The sequence below is a fragment of the Xiphophorus maculatus genome, unplaced genomic scaffold (assembly GCF_002775205.1).
Source record: "Xiphophorus maculatus strain JP 163 A unplaced genomic scaffold, X_maculatus-5.0-male Unplaced_Scaffold_BN000162F, whole genome shotgun sequence".
In the NCBI taxonomy this organism is placed as follows: domain Eukaryota; kingdom Metazoa; phylum Chordata; class Actinopteri; order Cyprinodontiformes; family Poeciliidae; genus Xiphophorus; species Xiphophorus maculatus.
Genome location: NW_019369762.1, coordinates 121,248 through 139,562, shown reverse-complemented (window position 1 = coordinate 139,562; position 18,315 = coordinate 121,248). Strand labels below are relative to the sequence as shown.

At 35.7% G+C, this 18,315-nt stretch overlaps 2 protein-coding genes and 1 long non-coding RNA gene across 3 annotated transcripts; 2 read left to right on the top strand and 1 right to left on the bottom strand.

Moving 5' to 3' along the window:
- Window positions 1–405: 405 nt before the first annotated feature.
- Window positions 406–1,486, top strand: LOC111607848 (gastrula zinc finger protein XlCGF8.2DB-like; the record flags this gene model as incomplete). Its single annotated transcript, XM_023330056.1, has 2 exons — window positions 406–574; window positions 825–1,486. Coding segments are annotated over 2 exons (831 nt in total), but the record flags the coding sequence as incomplete, so codon positions are not given.
- A 1,268-nt stretch (window positions 1,487–2,754) lies between these two features.
- On the top strand, window positions 2,755–3,703 carry LOC111607849. The gene is made up of 3 exons (XR_002752448.1): window positions 2,755–2,853; window positions 2,945–3,031; window positions 3,613–3,703. It is a non-coding gene; the product is annotated as an uncharacterized LOC111607849 (long non-coding RNA).
- Window positions 3,704–7,557: 3,854 nt separating this feature from the next.
- On the bottom strand, window positions 7,558–9,159 carry LOC111607851 (THAP domain-containing protein 6-like; the record flags this gene model as incomplete). Its single annotated transcript, XM_023330058.1, has 5 exons — window positions 8,977–9,159; window positions 8,406–8,598; window positions 8,162–8,275; window positions 7,739–7,949; window positions 7,558–7,628 (listed from the first exon to the last, which is right to left on the bottom strand). Coding segments are annotated over exons 1-5 (669 nt in total), but the record flags the coding sequence as incomplete, so codon positions are not given.
- Between the last annotated feature and the right edge of the window lie 9,156 nt (window positions 9,160–18,315).

The window sequence follows — 18,315 nt, the reverse complement described above, 5'->3', positions numbered from 1 at the left end:
CAGTGTAACATTTATTACCAGGAGAGGAGATCCACTCTGGACCAGGAGGAGTTGGAACCTGTGCAGGTGAAACAAGAACAGGAAGAGCCTGAAGATCATCAGATAAAAGAAGAGCAGGAGGATCTAAAACACCAGCAGATAAAAGTGGAAGAGAAAGAAGTTTACTGCAGTCAGGGTGAAGAACAGATTGAATTAAAACAGGAGACTGATACCTGCATGGTGGTTCCTGTTGATGAGCAAACACACCACACTGAATCAGAACCAACCAGGAACCAAGTCATCTTCCAGGAAGCTGCTGAAGCTGAGAACCAAAATCAGGAAAGAAGAAAACCTTTCTCATGTGTCATCTGTAAAAAGCGTTTGACTTTCAAATCTGTTTTTGATGCTCATATGAGAACTCATACGGGTGAAAAGCCGTTTTCATGTGTGAACTGTGGAAAAAGTTTTAGTCTAAAACAGAGTTTAACTGAGCACATGATGATTCACACTGGTGAAAAGCCGTTTACATGTGTGAACTGTGGGAAAAGTTTTAATCGAAAACGGAGTTTAACTCATCACATGATGATTCACACTGGTGACAAGTCATTTTCATGTGTGACCTGTGGAAAAAGTTTCAGTGGAAAATATAATTTAACTCAGCACATGATGATTCATACTGGTGAAAAGCCGTTTTCATGTGTGACCTGTGGGAAAAGTTTTATTCGAAAACAGAGTTTAACTCAGCACATGATGATTCACACTGGTGACAAGTCATTTTCATGTGTGACCTGTGGAAAAAGTTTCAGTGGAAAATATAATTTAACTACACATGATGATTCACACAGGTAAAAAGCCGTTTTCATGTGTGACCTGTGGAAAAAGTTTTCTTCAAGAACCGCATTTAACTAGGCACATGATGATTCACACTGGTGAAAAGCCGTTTTCATGCGTGACCTGTGGAAAGAGTTTTCTTCAAGAACCGCATTTAACTAGGCACATGATGATTCACACTGGTGAAAAGTCATTTTCATGCGTGAACTGTGGAAAAAGTTTCAGTGGAAAATATAATTTGACTCAGCATATGAGGATTCACACTGGTGAAAAGCAGTTTTCATGTGTGACCTGTGGAAAAAGTTTTTTTCAAAAACATGATTTAACTCGTCATGTGATGATTCACACTGGTGAAAAGCAGTTTTCATGTATGACCTGTGGGAAAAGTTTTATTCGAAAACATGATTTAACTCAGCACATGATGATTCACACTGGTGAAAAGCCGTTTTCATGTGTGAACTGTTTAAAAAGTTTTAGTCATAAAGCGAATTTAACTAAGCACATGAGGATTCACAATGGTGAAAAGCCGTTTTCATGTGTGAACTGTGGAAAATGTTTTATTCAAAAATCGAATTTAACTACGCATCTGATGATTCACTCTGGTGAAAAGCCGTTTTCATGTGTGACCTGTGGAAAAAGTTTTATTCGAAAACAGGATTTAACTGAGCACATGATGATTCACACTGGTGAAAAGCCGTTTTCATGTGGAAATTGTGGAAAACGTTTTTGTCAAAAAAACCATTTAATTCGGCACATGAGGATTCACACTGAAAAGCCATTTTCATGTGTGACCTGTTTAAAAAGTTTTAGTCATAAAAAAAGTTTAACTCAGCACATGACGCGTCACACAGTTGAAAAGCTGTAGAAGTATGTTCCATACATGTCCTATGTTGTATTTGTTAAATGTGATCATTTTGATCTTCACATTTGGATACTTAGAGATGTTCAACCATGACACATTTTCCTTCATTGGTGTTTTATTTTTCTGGTATATTCTGTATCAATAAACAATAATGATAAACTGTATGTTATTGTATTAACTTACTGTTTATGTCAAACTGTATGTTGTGTGTGTACAACGTGAAGAGCAGAGGGCTCAGCACACAGCCCTGAGGAGTGCCAGTACTGATGCTGATAGATGAAGAGGCTTGGGGGCCCACTGACTATTTCATGCATTAACAGAGTTTGACCCGGACATGGACTCCCTTCCAGAACATTCTCACATGATTGAACTTGAGGGATTGATTTTGTATTATTCTGTACCATAGAGAGTGAGTGGGGTTTATTTTTGTAGTTTTTAAATCAACAATAGAATGTATATAATGTTGAGTATTTTAAAAAAAATCTACAAACAGTATTTGTGGTTAATTTTGTGTTTAATGTAAAATGAGATTGAATCTGATTTCATTTCTTTCAAATTATGTTAACCAGTTTTACTCTACCTAATTAAAATCTATTCAAATAAAAAAAAATCATTTGTACTTTAAAAAAATGCAAAATTCACCGCCAACTAATTTTCATGCATTGATTGCACAAAGTACATGTAATTATTTTTAATATTTGCTTTTTATATTTTGCTTTTGCAATATTTTGCTTCTCTCTTGTTTTAGCTGTAATTATTTTAATCTTTCTGCTGCAGCATTTAGATTACTTGTATTTTAATGTTGAACACTATTTTTATGTTTATATGTATTTTAGAAAGAAATAAAGGTTGTAACATTTCATTTAACATTAAAGTTTTGAGTTTTTCTTTAGTGTATGTTGTGCCTGATCCTTGAACCCAGTAGATGGTGGTACTACACCTGTACTGGTTGTAGCCACTGTGGTTCCTGTAACTGATGGGTTGCCGGTTCAACTTCCACATGTAACCCAGGTGTCCGCCATGACCCAATCACCTTCCCTTTAAGTTGATTGTCATGGGTGCTTCCGGGTTTTGTTTTTCCTCCCCACCTTGCTGCTACTCACTGTTGGTTGTTTGTAAAACAACCTGGAGTTTCTGAATCGACTCATCACTCATTTAATCTCTAAAACTTGAAGATTGCGGTGAGTTGTTAAATACCATCTGACTTGACGTTGTATAGCATTTGCAATGATAGCGCCGCTAATATTTCCCTCCTGTTGAATCACTCGCCAGGTTGTGATCCATTGACAGCTGGTGAACCTTCCTGATCTGAGCAAGTTATCATTGCATCCACCTCATCAGATAATCCGTTACTCGACGGTGAGTAGATAATAGGGCGTTATTTTCGCTCTGCTGCGCCCAGTTAGCATTAGCATTAGCTCTGATCCATCGACAATCAGTGGCCCACATCAGTTTAGTCTACTTATTAATTACTTACTTAATGAAGAATCACACTGTTGCAGCGAATTAAAGACCACAACCTTTAATATTTAAGGGTTTACCTTTCAACTTTAGATTTGATTATTTTTTCCATGATTTCTTTATTGGTGTTGCATTCCATGTTTTTGCAGCGATGAAATTTGGTACCTAATATGATTTAGTTTGTAGCTACTTTGATCAATCACATTTGTAAGTTGATTGATTTGATTCAATATTGGTTGTTTGTAACGACTGCTAATTATATTATCTAGGCAATTTTGAACTTGAATTATGAAGTGCGCTTTTTTAAAAAAAAAAGGATTTAAATTTTTCTTTTATCTTCTCCTTTCTTTTTTATTTTTTCTATGAAGTTGTTAAAATATAGCAAGTACATATTTTAATTGTTTTTCTTGTCTCTTCCATTTAGTTATATAAATATAATGTTTATATATGAACTTAATGTGTGTTATCTGGCCTTTTAGGTCAGGTTTTTCCCCCTTGCATTGACTCACTTGATGACGGAAGATGGCGAGCTACCCACCCACCCTCTGGTGGTAGGAAAACGGAACTACACTTTCCTACAGAAACGAACTAAACTCTGAGTATTGAAAAGGGAACATAATTATTCTCTTTTTTGTCTTGGATCTATTGTGGACTCTATTACGTTTTGAAGTATCACTGATTATTATTATAATTGTTTTTGTTGGGTTTGTTTTTTTCCCTTCTGTTTTGGAAATTTATTGTTTTGTTGTTTGGGTATTATTATTATTATTATTATTATTATTATTATTATTATTATTATTATTATATTATGCCACTGCCATCAATAAAATAATTAGAAACTTTACTTTTTTGTATCAGTTGTATTAATTATTCACCCCACTCACTTGACTCCGTGCCGTTACCTACTTCTGATTATACAAACTGGTTAAACACTACACCTCGCAGTCAGATCTGCTCAGTTGAGAAAGGCGCTACACACATCCATCTCAGTGTTGAGTCCTTGAGCAAGGCACCAAACCTGCCTTACCTGCTGTTAGTCAGAAGTCCGATGGTTGCGATTGTGTAGCAGCTTCTTGTCAGTCTGCCCTAGGGCAGCTGGGCTACAATGTAGCTTACCACCATCAAACATGTAAAGCACTTTGGCATCCTCTGCACTAGATAAATCGCTATACATACATTTACCATTGACTATACACTGCATTTTGTCTTTTTGTTGTGTTTTGTATTAAACTTGTCCTGTCTGACAGTGTGACACTCAGCATTGTCGAGCACCAAGGTTAAGCCCTAAAGACTTGCATAAGTGGACCATTATGGCTTCCCCCTGATATATTACATGAAACTTTATTAGAAACTGCTTTGGGTTTATTTTATTAATTGTAATGAGACGGAGAAGAAAGCTGGAGAGAAAAGAAAGGTGAGAAAAAAGTTTTATAGGGGGCCCCCTCCTCTCACCCAACTTGATATAAAGGTGATCACAGAGAGGAGGGAGCCAGAGACCAAACCTGACAGACAGACCAGGCACACAGAGACAAGATCACATGTTCCCATTCTCATGTGTACACCCAGACATTCAAACCCATGTAGACAATGTCAAAATAAACAAACAAAAGTGGACGCCATACACCCACTTGCATTTCTCATACACAGAGATCCAACAACCAACCAGAACCAGGACCACCAGGTTAGGAATCATTCAAACCAAACCCCTATCCCAAGTCACAAACCCAGCCTGCCAACCAAAGGATCCACCTAGTCCCAATGAAGAAGATCCAGCAGACATACAGGGCACTGGGTTAACTGAAAGAACCCCAACCCAAGAAATGGACCGACCGACTACTTCTTGAAGCCCATCAAGAAAATGCAGAGTGTGTGCAAAGCAGTAATCACAGCAAAAGGTTGCTACTTTGAAGAAACTAGAATATAAGGGGTATTTTCAGTTGTTTTAAACTGTTTTGTTTAGTGCCATATTTCCACATGTGTTATTCATAGTTTTGATGTCTTCAGTGTGAATCTACAATGTCAATAGTCATGAAAATAAAGGAAACTCATTGAATTAAAAGGTGTGTCCAAACTTTTGGTCTGTACTGTATATGGTCTAAAAGTGATCTAAGCTTAGATTTAAAACTTATAAGATGATAAGTTTCTCTTTAAAACAAAATGACATTGTAACTGATGCTGTTATTTGTAAAATTATATTAACCAGTTCAACTCCACCTATGTAATAGCTTAATGAATAAATAAAAAATAATTACTTTTTAAATTCATTATAAATTAATTTTCATACATTGATGGTTCTTGATTTTAGAAAGTATGGTTGATTATTATTGTCTTCAGTAATTTAGTGTTTCTGTTGTCTTAGTTATATTTTCTCTGTTCTGCTGCAGCTGTTTTCTATTATAGATCACCATGTTTCTAATGCTGGAACTAATTTAACCTCCACACATAGATATATTATTAGTGTCTTAGAAAGTAAGTAGAACATTTGCCTTTCCTGTGAAAATGTCGTGTTAGTGCTGAATGTTACTGCTGAAAATTGTAGAAACATTTGAGTTCAACTGCAGAACACTTGCTGAAATGAAATGAGTAGAAGCAGCAGAAAAAAAGTTAAACAGTGCAAATCTGTCAGCTAAACTGAATAACTTAAACCATTACCAACAACGCTGCTTAAAAAATTAAATATTGCATAGAAATGCTTACAAAGGTAAAGTATAAAATCATATATTGAATAATTTCAGTATTAAAGAGAGTAATAGCATTTAACCCATCTAGTGCAGTAGAAAGAAACTACAGTATTATTTAAATACCGGTAGAAAAATCAAATAGATAAAACCGTTAAAAGTCTTTTACACTCGACCACCAGCACCGCACAATCAGTGAACAAGCCGGTGCTGATCGGCTCTCAATAAGCCACAGGATGGGCGGGAACCAGCGGTAACTCCGAACAAAGCAGCAGCGATCATTGTGGATATACGGAAACTATAGGAAAGGTTCTGATCTGGTGGAGTGAAGAAACTGTGAAACATGTTGCGGGATGTAGGAGATACGAATCAGAAGACAATATTAACTTTGTATTTGTGGAAAACTGGAATACTAATATTGTATTTGTTTTATTTAGATAAAGTGGAAGAAAAGATTTTACGTCTTTCAAAGAGAACTGGCACTGTATGAGAAATCTTTAGATGTGATGATCGTAAGATCCACAAGGTGGCGGTAATGCAATGACATGAATGAACGACAGTCATAAATCCCAAAGAAGAAGAAGAAGAAGAAGAAGAAGAAGACAAAGGTGGGGAGCACCATAGACATAATATATGGATAGACGCCTCATGGGCCGCTCTCGCCTATTGGAGCTGACGAGATTTAGGGCGGCCATCTTGGAGCGGTATACCACTCCACTCAGCCTTATATATTTGGCAGGCACAATAAAGGATCAGCGCATTTAATAGATCATAACACGCTGAATAGTAATCACATTTCACATAATTAAATTTTAGGCATACAGCTATTAAAATTGCATGTATAGGAACGTATAGTTTAGCATATTTAAATAATTTTGGTGGAATACAATGTTTTAAAGTATGACATGTTTTGCAAGATACAACCAAAGATGCAATTTATTCACACACATTATGTATATATTCCGATAATCTCATATATACACACATACACACATGCATACTTATCTGTTGTGACAGTATTTACATATTCATTACATTTTTACACAATCTAATAGCCTTGAAGCATGGATCCATCATTACAAATACTTTCTCTCCAGTAACTGGATGTGGGTTTTCAGGGGTTCTTGTGGGTTTCCCTTCAGTTCACACCCAAGTTGGTTACACATGCTGATGTTGGTAGCATGCCCATCCATTGTTATACATAGCACCCGAATTCCTCGAGCATGCAGCTCCTCTAAAGCATGACTGACAAGTACCTTTTGTGTGTCTGGTGACAGAGACGCCGTCAGGTAGTACGCAATGGGAGCCTTCCAATGCCCTTGGAGGCCAACCACCATAAACATAAGAGCCTCAGTAAGCAACCTCAGTCTCATTGTTTCCATCCCCCAGGTCCACGAAGCCAGACAGTGACTGTGTATGTAGATTATATTGCACATGTTTTCTGATTGCCATTGCATCCAAATGAGTGCAACAAATCCATATTTAGCATGGTCTTCCTGGCATTTTCTCTCCAGCATGTCCAGCATCATCTTGTTCAAGCCAGGCCTGTCATCTACTGAACACAACCACCTGTAAAAAGTAGGAGGAGCATCAATATTTAACATGTTTGCAATATTAAAAGGTTAAATAAAATAAAAAAAACATTTGGGGAATATTAAGGCTACCTTTGTAATGTGTGCGGATGTGGGAGGGGAAATCTTCGCTTCTCTCTAAGGTATTGTATGCCTTTGGGCCATGGAGATGAAGTTTGAGGGCAAACTCTCTATATTCGTTGGAGTATTCATGGCCCTTTTTCTCCATAAACTCTAGTTGTAGATCTGACAATTTAAGAGGAAAAATATAAACTCTTCTTCTGATGTAGCTCAGGAGGAAAAATAAAACATACAAGAAAATGTACATAAATTTTGAGGAATTAATTTTGAATTACCAGAGTAGAATTCAAGCCGTTCTTTGAGTTCTTCAGTAATGAGATTTTTTTCACTCAATTCCCCCAAAAGTGACTTTGCTGTGGTCTTTGCCTTCTTCTCTCTGGCCATGGTGTTTTTCTTGTCCCGCTCCAGATATTCCACTCTTGCCAACGCTCTCTTATGTTTTGCAGTGACAGCGGTAAGAGAAGCTGGCAAAGCATAGCAATGATCCTAAAGACAGAGAGATGGACATCACCCATCACTTAGACATCACTATGGCACACTTTCTTTCAGACGACAGCAGCACTGTGTGTGTCTTCAACTATGTTGGTTTTATTTGTTTTATTTGTGAGAACATTCAACATGAGGGTTAGAAAATAATTTAGATTTTAATATGATCTTGACCATTATGATATGATATTTACAATAGAAAAAATACTCACATCATTAGACTGAGGTTGCAGGTCTGAACTACAAGTTTCTGGGTCATCTTGAGAGGCCACATACTCACTACTTTGGGCTTTTGTGGAGGTTATTGTAGTTCTGTAGTTTTCAACCTTAAATGTAGAAACCTTATGAATATGGACTTCACAGTATATACTACCTGTACATAAACACACATATATCCCTTAAGGCTAACATTATGCACATTTATGAATGCTAATGAACTTTTAATAATGCACCTACTCTTTGAAGGTGAACTGGGAAGCTGAAAATTGATGGTATCACATCAGCTCTCAGTCTGACAATCTGACCTGTTTTGTCAAAATCCTCCGTTTTGAAATGCTCACTGCATAGTACAGATGAATCACTTGCAGTGAATCCATCCCTCCTCAAAGCTATTTCCCACCTCTTCCTCCTCTCTTTATCTTTTGGAAACCTTTAAAACAAAAACGTGATATCTGGGAGTGTGTACACAAAAACATTGTCCGAATGAGGTCCATGTTATTTGCAACGGTTGAAACTAAGGAGCCCTGTTGCCTGCTTAAGCTGAGCATTCAGAACAACGTTACACTCACTATTTTTGATCTTCATATTTTAAAGAACATAAAACTCCAAATTTGATTAAAATTTGTTGATAATGATAATTAAACAAAGCTACTGAAATTGTGAGTAGGCCTGTTTGAAACATATTCCTGTCATCAAATCTCCGGCTGAAGACCGATAGCTAACATTTGCTGTCATTTCGCTGGTGGGCATAAATACAGTACAGTAATATTACATTCACAACATACTAACAATAATATGTCATTCTTACTTGTGAAAAGTTATCCCCCGGTCCCTGACATCAACAGTTCGTAGATTTAAACACGAATAAGCCGAGCAGAACTGAGGCATCTTCTGTTGTTTTGGTTCAGCAAAGTACGAGGGTATACCGCTCTAAGATGGCCGCCGTATTTCCTGCGCCGGAGCGGCCAATGCGGCGTCTACCCTTATATTATGTCTATGGGGAGCACGGGATTCCGGGCATAAACTGGTTTGTGACTGGTTTAGGATGACAACTAAGGCAGATGGAGGTGGTGAGGATGATGATATGGATTTTGACGATTGGACTCCGGTAGGAAGAGGAAGAGGTAGAGGTAAAGAGAAAGTTTTGAAAGAGGATAGAGTAATTGGTAGCCAGAATAGTAAGCGAACTTTGGAAGAGTGCAGCTCAGATGAGGAAAATAGAGTGGTTAGGAAGAAAGTAACAAACGAAGAATTTAAGGTAATTCTTAAATTTAGGAAGGAGGATATGAATATTAACTTAAGTCCGATACAAGTTTCAAGAGAAATAAAAAAGAAAATAGGAGAGGTAGAGTTGTTAAAACATTACGAGATGGAAACATGTTGATAAAATGCAAATCTGAAGACCAAAGAATAAATGCTTGAAGATTGACAACATTTGCAAAAAAGTAGTTGGCGAGAAAGTAATTGTTGGAGAAAATAGAGTATCACGTGGTGTTATCACTGGTATTCCGCTGGAGGAGGATTTAGAAAGACTCAAAAAGAACATACAGGGGGAGAAGTCCGAAGATTGAAAAGATTGTTGAAGCATGTGAATGGAGAAAAAAATGGAGAGTCTATCGATTCTTTTGGAGTTTCAAGGAGAAGTCCTTCCTGATAAGGTTAAAATTGGATTCATGAGTTTTCCTGTGAGACCATATGTCCCTCCCCCTTTGCGCTGTTTTAAATGCCAAAGGTATGGTCATATTGCATCAGTGTGTAAAGGGAAGCAAAGATGTGCCAAATGTGGAGGAGATCATCGATATGATGAATGTGGAGTGGATGTACAAGTGAAATGCTGTAACTGTGGTGGTCAGCATAATGTAGCGTATGGAGGTTGCGAGGCAAGGAAAAAGGCAGCAGAAATTCAACAGCTGAGAACAATTAAAAACATCACTTATGGAGAGGCAACAAAAAGTATTCAAGAGAAAAGAGCGGTTCAAGAAAATCAACAAGTAATGTCTAGCATTAGGGCTGAGCCCAGTAAGATTTCACAATCTGGAATGGAAATCACAATGGATAAATTAATATTATTCATGGCATATGTAATCAACTGTACTGATCAAGTAAAACAGAAAACAGAAAAAATTAAAATTATAGTGAAAGGTGCAGAAAATTTTTTAGCCGTGAAGGATTTATCTTGGGAACTAATAAATAAAAGGCTTGAAATAGATGGAAAACAAGGTGGAGGAAGAATGTAATGATTATCTTACAATGGAATGCAAGAAGTCTAATAGCAAATGGACAAGAATTTAAAGGTTATATAAACTGTTTGGAAATTAAACCAGATATTATTTGTGTTCAGGAAACATGGCTTAAACCAGAGCTAGACTTTGTGATAGCAGGATATGATAGCATTAGAAGGGATAGGGAGCAAGAAAGTGGAGGAGGTTGTGTAATATTTGTTAAGCAAGGGATTCAGTATAGGTTTGTAGATAAAGGATCATCTTTAGAATGGATATCTGTGGAAATCTGGATTAATAAGGAATATATTAAGATATTAAATTTTTATAATCCATGTAAAAAACTGAATTTAGATCAAATGGAGGATATGTTTAAAAGTCTAGGTAGAAATCTAATTTGTTGTGGAGATTTTAATGCCTATAGCACTGTGTGGGGTCATAAAAATGATTGCAAATGGAGAAGTGGTAGAACAATTAATGGATAAGAAGCAATTGGTTTGTATTAATGATGGAGAAGGGACAAGAATTGATATTAGAAATGGAAATGAGTCAGCACTAGATCTAACTCTAGTATCAGTGAATTTTGCCGGGATTAGTAATTGGAAAGTTTTAAAGGAATCTACATTAGGAAGTGATCATTATCCTATTGTGATTGAAATCGGTTTAGAAATAGGGAAAGATGATAATAGAAATATAGAAAGATGGATATTTAGAAATGTTGATTGGGAAAAATATAAAATAATAAGTGATGAAAAACTGCTAAAGGTTAATTTTGATTTGGATATAGATAGTGTAAACTCTTCTATTTGTGAAGCTATTTCAGGAGCAGCACATGGAACAATTCAAAGGAAAAAAAGGAAAGTATAAGAAAAAAATAGTACCATGGTGGACAAAGGAATGTGATTTGGCAATTAAATCCAGAAATAAAGCCTTTAGGTTGTTAAAGAGAAATCAGAATTTTGAGAATTTGCTGGGATATAAAAAGTCACAAGCTTTGGTTAAAAGAACGGTAAAAAAGCGCTAAAAAGGTTTATTGGGGAAATTTCTGTAATACAGTAGGAAGGGAAACAAAGATTTCAAAAATTTGGGGAATGATTAAACGAATGAATGGAATTAGAAGTGAATATGGATATCCAGTTCTTAAGAATGGAGATGAAATGGCTCTAAATGAGGAGGAGAAGGCAAATATGATGGCTAGGAAATTTGTTGAAATTCATAGTAGCAATAACTTAAATACAGAAGAAATAAGGAAAAGAGTTTCTATTATTAAGGAAAATATTAACCTGTTAGAAGTAGATACAGAATATAATGATCTATTGAATAATTCCTTTTCACTATTTGAATTAAACAACGCTTTAAGGAAAACAAAAAATTCTTCTCCAGGAAAAGACAATATTTCTTATATTATGATTAAAAAACTTAGTATTTCATCTAAAAAGATATTATTAGATTTCTTTAATAAGATATGGGAAGGGGGTTATTTACCTGTGGCATGGAAGGAAGCAATTATAGTTCCAATCTTAAAACCAGGGAAAGAGAAGTCAAATCCTACAAGTTATAGACCCATTGCATTAACTTCACATATATGCAAAATAATGGAAAGAATGATAAATGAAAGACTGAGTTATTTTGTGGAGAAGAAGGGGTATCTGTCAAAATTTCAAAGTGGATTTAGGAAAGGTAGAAGTACTATGGACCCTATTTTGTGTTTAGAACATGAAATCAGAAAAGGGCAAGTTAATAAGGAGAGTGTGGTGGCGGTTTTCTTTGACATAGAGAAAGCTTATGATATGATGTGGAAAGAAGGGTTTTTAATTAAATTAAGGAAAATGGGGGTTAGAGGGTCAATGTTTAATTGGATAAAAGATTTTTTACATAATAGATCTATACAAGTAAGAATAGGTCAACAGTTGTCAGAAAAATATTTTGTTGAAAATGGAACTCCTCAAGGAAGTATTGTGAGTCCTTTGTTTTTCTCTATTATGATTAATGATATGTTTGACAATTTGGAGAGTGGTATGGGTTGTTCATTATTTGCTGATGATGGAGCAATTTGGAAGAGAGGTAAGAATTTGAAATTTATAGTTAAGAAATTACAAGAAGCAATATAAAGTATAGAAGAGTGGTCATATAATTGGGGTTTTAAAATTTCAATAGATAAAACAAAGACCTTATTTTTCACTAGAAAGAAAGTATCTAATGATTTAAAATTGTATTTGTATAAACATGATTTAGAAAGAGTAAATGAGTTTAAATTTTTGGGTTTGTGGATGGATGAAAAACTCACTTGGAGTAGACATATTCAAAAAGTAGTGGATAAATGTAAGAGAGTTTTAAATATTATGAGGTGTCAGGCCATGGGGCGCTGAGAGAAAAGCATTGAAAATAATATATACGGGTTTAATAAGATCTGTATTAGATTATGGTAGCCTGGCCTTTGGATCAGCATCAGAAACACTACTTAAAAAATTAGACATTATTCAGTATCAAGCCTTGAGGTTGTGTACAGGAGCCATCAGAACAACTGCGATCTCTGCTTTGTTAGTTGAAATGGGGGAAATACCACTTTACCTCAGAAGATTACAGTTAAGATTATCTTACTGGAGTTATTTAAAGGGTCAGTATGAAAACCATCCATGTCAAGAAGGGGAAAAAGACTTTAAAATCCTTTGGTTGGGAGATAGAGAGGGACATAAAAGATTTTGATTTATCATCTATAAAAATGAGTGAAACAGTTCCATTGTCACCGGTCCATCCATCTCTGTTTCATGAAATCATTGTGGATTTATCTTTGTTGGAGAAGAGGAAAAAAGGAAATATTTTAGAATCATACTCAGTGCAAGCATATATAGAAAATAAATACTTTGATTATGTTCAAGTGTATACAGATGCATCTAAAAGTTTAAGTAGCAACAATGGGGTGTCGTTTATCGTTCCAGGATTTAGTATTAAAAAATGTAAGAGGATTTCTGATGACGTCTCAGTGTTTACAGGGGAAATGATGGGAATAATTCTGGCATTAGGGTGGATTGAAGAGGTTCGTCCTCTGAGAAGTTTAATTTGTTCTGATTCAAGTTCATCATTATATTCAATTAAACATAATCAGTCTAATAGTAGGACAGACCTTTTATTTGAGATTCAGTTAATACTTTATAGAATTCAGGCCATGGGATTAATTGTCATTTTAACATGGGTTCCATCGCATATAGGAATAACAGGAAATGAGTTGGCAGACAAATATGCAAAACAAGCTTCAAAAAACAGCTCCATTGAGATACTGATTCCTTCTAGTAAAGAGGAAGTAAAATCTATTATAAGACAAAAGGTTAAGGGAAGATGGCAGAAGCAGTGGGAAGAAGAAAGAACTGGTAGATGGCTTTATCGTATTCAAAGGTCAGTTGGTGCAATGAGGGCAACAGAAAGAAGTAGAAAAGAAGAAAACATTATATCCAGATTACGTTTTGGTCATACAGGTTTAAACAGTACACTATTTAAAATGGGGAAACATCCATCAGGTAATTGTGATCTTTGTCTTCAAGAAGAGACAGTAGAACATGTTTTATTGTTATGTCCAAAGTACTCCGAGGAGAGAAGGAAATTAGAATATAGGCTTCTAAAGAATAAGTTTCAGTTAAAAATTCCAGATATTTTGGGATATTCCTCTTCCTCTGAATATTTATGTTATTTCATAAAATTTCTTAAGAAAACTAAACTGATAGAAAGGATTTCGTTTTTTTTTTTTTTTTTTTTTTTTTTTTTTTTTAAGTTGCGTCCTGATCCACACTCCATACCAGTAGGTGGCGGTAATGCACACCATTAAGTTGCTTGCCAACCGCCATTAAAACCAAAAAGAAGAAGAAGAAGGAAGCGGAACGAAAGAAAATGGCGCATGGTCTGTTTGGTTGAATGTTCGACTGTTTCTCTAAACGAGTTTATCAACGAGCCGTTAACTGCTGCTGAAGAAACATTCACAGAGTTTAAAGAAATCATCGTCAAGTCGGAGGAAGAGATGGATGATCATCGCAGACTGCTGGATTTCTCCCGGAGGCCCCAGATAATCTTACACCGAATAGGTAGGAACCACCAGCGTTTGGATGCAGGTTAAGGTCTAAATGTCTGCACCTTTCTGTATGAGGATCATTTTAGTAAATGTTCTTTTCCCGTATAAATGATTTTTAACAGGCAAATGAACGCAGGAATCACAATTACGCTGTGAAAATGTCTCATATACACGATGCTGAATTTGGTTTCCGATTCGGGAAATGGCTAAAGGGTTATTCCACCTAATTTTTCACTAGCTTCCTCATCTTATTCGATTCTAGTTTAAAAACTACAACACCTGGACTCTTCAGACCTGAGCTGGATTATTCTGCTCTAACAGCAGAATATTCAGAACCATGTTAGGGATTTGTGAAACCTTTTTCTAATTAGTTAAACTTCAATAAAGGTTGATTTCACCACTTTTTGGATCTCTTTCCCTAACATTGATTTAGATTATTCCACACAAGGTGGCAAAGACTCTTATTTATATGAAATTCTTTCACTCTGTCTAAAGTAAAATAGCTCCTGTTTTTGTTTTGAAGGTTTCATAAAGACCATGTGAGGAAGAAGTGGGGAATGTCTTTAAGGAGAGACGGATTCACTGCACTGGTGAATCTCAGCTGCTGAATCTCTCTTAAGCTCCTCCTCGGCTGAAAAACATGAATAAAACCTATATAGATATTATGTATATACGCATGTCCATATAAATATGTGTAGCTTAATGCATATTATTCAGCATTAATAATTATTTAAGCATCTTTATTTCTTTCTGATTGTATTATTTTGTGTTTGTATATTTATATAAATATGTACTGATATTACTAAATAACATATTTCAAAAATTATGACTGGTTGTGTGCTTTGTAAAATAATCATAATACAGAAATATCAACACATTCTATTCTGACTCTATTCTGTTTTCCCCACTAAGAATAGTTAAATATGCTCAACCTTATATCAGTCATTCAAAACTACTTTAAAAATCATTTCCTTGTAAATGTTGCTAACCTTTTAATAAGGTTTACAGAAAAATTGGTAAATATCTGTTTAGTATTTAGCGAGTTATGATTGATAAATGCGCTGATACGTCATTGAGTCTGTTAAACATAAAGCTGAGTGGAACGGTCGACCGCTCCAAGATGGCCGCCTTAAATCTCTTCAGTAACAAATAGGCAAGAGCAGTTCATGAGGCGTTTATTTATAGTCTATGGGGAATAAGGGCACAATGACTATGGGCAAAGGTGCATTCATGGGCCCCATTTGAGTGGGAATTTACAGTTTCTTTATTTTTACGCCGTTTTCAACTAATACACCAAACAGTTACATAAATAAAAGAAGTTCAATGTCCAAACAACTTGAAAATTGCTTTTGTAGTTTATTTTTTTCCAGTTTGACAAGCAAATAACAAAGATCAAACTTTTCATTAGTGATGTGTTGAGTAATGAAGCGGGTAAGACAGAGAACTCACCTAAACCTGAGCAGTTAAAGTTTTTATTTTTTAGTAATAAATCGTTGTCCCTGGTGACATAGCGAGTAACAAGCCAATCACAACCCTCTTTTCTATTTGTTTCTAGTTTCTTTTGGATCCAGCCATTGTTTCATACAACCAGATTAATCAGAATTTATGTATCAGAATCACAAACATTTTAAACTTGTCTATTCATTGTAAAGCTTCATGTTGTTTTCACGTTGCCTATTTTACATATATTGTCCAGTTGATGTCACAGTAGAGCAGATGAAGCACCGCGGTGCATCGGCTCATGAGTCGAATGATTGGATGGAGTTCCTCAGGGCTTCATGAAGCTGCATCTCACCATCACTACTTTTCATTGTTTCCTCTCCTGCTCTGGTCAAAACCCAAAGGCCCAACCCAGTGCATGCTGGTCCTATGCCAGTCCCTATACTTACAGAAAATGGACCCACAGTTCTTAATGTCTAACTTACAAAAGTTAATAATAAAGTAACAAAATCTAAACAGCTATTAACCTACAAATAAACTCATGTTTATAAATAAACCATAAAGATATAAAGTGAACTAAAGTAAAATTTCAATATAATTCAAAGTAATAAAAATAAATAGTATCTTGAAATAATAAAATTTGCAGGTAAATATTAACAATAATCCCTACTACAATTAATTTTGTAATAAAATATTTTTTTTCATATCCGTTAATTTGAGAATTTCCCAAATGTCAGCTGGATATATCGACTGATCTGTATCTCTGTCTACGCTCTTGAGTTTTCAAGGTGTTTTTTTTTTTGTTAATTTCTGTCTTAAACGATGAACAATTACTCGTATTTACTTCAGAAAAGGTACCAATTACTCTTTCTCTGTTTTCTTCTCCAGATTGCCTGCAGTGTAACATTTATTACCAGGAGAGGAGATCCACTCTGGACCAGGAGGAGTTAGAACCTCTGCAGGTGAAACAAGAACAGGAAGAGCCTGAAGATCATCAGATAAAAGAAGAGCAGGAGGATCTAAAACACCAGCAGATAAAAGTGGAAGAGAAAGAAGTTTACTGCAGTCAGGGTGAAGAACAGATTGAATTAAAACAGGAGACTGATACCTGCATGGTGGTTCCTGTTGATGAGCAAACAGACCACACTGAATCAGAACCAAACGGGAACCAAGACATCTTCCAGGAAGCTGCTGAAGCTGAGAACCAAAATCAGGAAAGAAGAAAACCTTTCTCATGTGTCATCTGTAAAAAGCGTTTGACTTTCAAATCTGTTTTTGATGCTCATATGAGAACTCATACGGGTGAAAAGCCGTTTTCTTGTGTGAACTGTGGAAAAAGTTTTAGTCTAAAACAGGATTTAACTCGGCATATGATGATTCACACTGGTGAAAAGCCGTTTTCATGTGTGAATTGTGGAAAAATTTTTAGTCAAAAACAGAATTTAACTAAGCACATGATGATTCACACTCGTGAAAAGCCGTTTTCATGTGTGACCTGTGGAAAAAGTTTTATTCGAAAACAGAGTTTAACTGAGCACATGAGGATTCATACTGGTGAAAAGCCGTTTTCATGTGTGACCTGTGGGAAAAGTTTTATTCGAAAACAGAATTTAACTAGGCACATGATGATTCACACTGGTGAAAAGTCATTTTCATGCGTGAACTGTGGAAAACGTTTCAGTGGAAAATATAATTTAACTGAGCACATGAGGATTCACACTGGTGAAAAGCAGTTTTCATGTTTGACCTGTTTAGAAAGTTTTAGTCATAAAGCGAATTTAACTCAGCACATGAGGATTCACACAGGTGAAAAGCCGTTTTCATGTGTGAACTGTGGAAAATGTTTTATTCAAAAATCGAATTTAACTACGCATCTGATGATTCACTCTGGTGAAAAGCCGTTTTCATGTGTGACCTGTTTAAAAAGTTTTAGTAATAAACATTGTTTAACTAAGCACATGATGCGTCACACAGTTGAAAAGCTGTAGAAGTATGTTCCATAAATGTCCTATGTTGTATTTGTTAAATGTGATCATTTTGATCTTCACATTTGGATACTTAGAGATGTTCAACCATGACACATTTTCCTTCATTGATGTTTTATATTTCTGGCATATTCTGTATCAATAAACAATAATGATAAACTGTATGTTATTGTATTAAGTTACTGTTTATGTCAAACTGTATGTTGTCTGTGTACAACATGAAGAGCAGAGGGCTCAGCACACAGCCCTGAGGAGTGCCAGTACTGATGCTGATAGATGAAGAGGCTTGGGGGCCCACTGACTATTTCATGCATTAACAGAGTTTGACCGGACATGGACTCCCTTCCAGAACATTCTCACATGATTGGACTTGAGGGATTGATTTGTATTATTCTGTACCATAGAGAGTGAGTGGGGTTTATTTTTGTAGTTTTTTAAATCAA